At 66.0% G+C, this 1628-nt stretch overlaps 1 protein-coding gene across 1 annotated transcript; it reads right to left on the reverse strand.

Annotated features, from left to right (window-relative positions):
* Nucleotides 1–329: 329 nt before the first annotated feature.
* On the reverse strand, nucleotides 330–1592 carry LOC107199406 (cytochrome P450 4F4-like). The gene is made up of 6 exons (XM_015616733.3): nucleotides 1462–1592; nucleotides 1255–1384; nucleotides 1040–1173; nucleotides 894–958; nucleotides 726–808; nucleotides 330–601 (listed from the first exon to the last, which is right to left on the reverse strand). The coding sequence occupies exons 1-6, from the start codon at nucleotides 1547–1549 to the stop codon at nucleotides 421–423; spliced, it is 681 nt and encodes a 226-aa protein (XP_015472219.1). The 5' UTR covers nucleotides 1550–1592; the 3' UTR covers nucleotides 330–420.
* Nucleotides 1593–1628: the final 36 nt, after the last annotated feature.

The following is a 1628-nucleotide window of genomic DNA, read 5'->3' on the forward strand; positions in this document are numbered from 1 at the left end:
TGGGGACATCATGGGACATGGTGGGGACGTCATGGGACATGGTGGGGATGGGGACATGGACATGGATGGGGACATCGTGGGACATGGTGGGGATGGGGACATGGACATGGGTGGGGACATCATGGGACATGGTGGGGATGGGGACAGTGACCTGGACATGGGTGCAGACGTGGCTGTGGATGGGGATATTGGGCATGAGAGGTCACACAGGTGGTGACATGTGGGTTTATGGCCACGGATGGTGACAGGTGGCCTAGGGGACACGTCCATGCCATAAGATGTCCCATGACCGAGGAGAACACATCCCCACCACCACCACCACGATGCCATCGCCTTCATGCTACCGTTTATTCCCAGCTCCTCCCCCGGCTGTGACACCCGCCTGGCGGGCTGTCCCCATGTCCTGGTGACCCGTGTCCCTCAGGCCACTCCCGCCAGCGGCTCCAGCAGCAGCCAGAGCCCGTCCTCGGCACGCAGGATCAGCTCCGGCTTGCGGCGCGGGGGCGGCCTCGCCGCGTCCCTCCGCAGCACGAAGCGGGACAGCGTCAATGCCACCACCACCTTCATCTCGGCCATGGCAAAGCTCTGCCCGATGCAGTTCCTGCCACCACATCCCCACTGTCGTTGTCACCCCACTGCCACCCCACTGAGCCCAGCTGGCACCCCAGCCAGCCGGGGATGGGGGTGGCACCTGGGGACACTCCTGTCCCCGCCCCACCACGTACCTGGGGCCAGAAGAGAAGGGGATGAAGGATGCCGGGGGCCGTCCCTTGCTGTTCTCCGGGCTGAACCTCAGGGGGTTGAACACCTTGGGGTGACACCGACAGCGTCACGCGGAGGGGACGCAGCTGTCACCACCGTGGCGACGGGGACACATCATAGGGTGGCCCTACCTCGGGCTCGGGCCAGAGCTCTGGGTTGTGGTGGGTCCCGTAGATGCTCATCAGGCAGATGACCCCTGGTGGGATGGGAATGGCCACTTGAGGGGCGCCAGGGGAGGGTGGCTGGTGACACAGGGGTGACCCTGGCCATGCCATACCCTTGGGGATGACACGGCCGTCACGCAGGGGGACGTCCTGGGTGCAGCGCCGGGACACGGCGGTGACGGGAGGGTGCAGCCGCAGGCTCTCCTTGATGCACATGGTGGTGAAGGGCAGCCGGGACAGGTCCTCCCTGGGGACAAGCGGGGGTGGCACCGTGGGGGGGTGGCACTTCCAGCCAGGTGGCCAGAGGTGGCCCCTGGGGACATCTCACCATTCAATGTCCGCAGTGTCCCGGCCGGCCAGGAGCTGCTGGACCTCCTGGCGGCACCGCTCCTGGTGCTCAGGGTGGCCGGCCAGGTTGTAGAAGAGCCATGCCAGGCCACTGGCCGTGGTGTCGTGGCCTGTGGGGACGTTGGGTGACTGAGGGGACACTGGACTGGCCACCCGCCCCAGGTGGCGCCTGGGAGCTCGTGCTCACCCTCAAACATGAAGGTGTCGGCCTCAGCCGCGATGTCCCCGTCCGACAGGGTGTGACCATCCTCGTCCTGGGGGGTGACATGAGCCATGGGCCACCTGGGGCCACTGGTCTACAGCCAAATCCCATCCACGGCCACCATCATCTCCCTATGGCCACCACCACCCTAC

Source organism: Parus major, unplaced genomic scaffold (assembly GCF_001522545.3).
Source record: "Parus major isolate Abel unplaced genomic scaffold, Parus_major1.1 Scaffold661, whole genome shotgun sequence".
NCBI classification, from domain to species: domain Eukaryota; kingdom Metazoa; phylum Chordata; class Aves; order Passeriformes; family Paridae; genus Parus; species Parus major.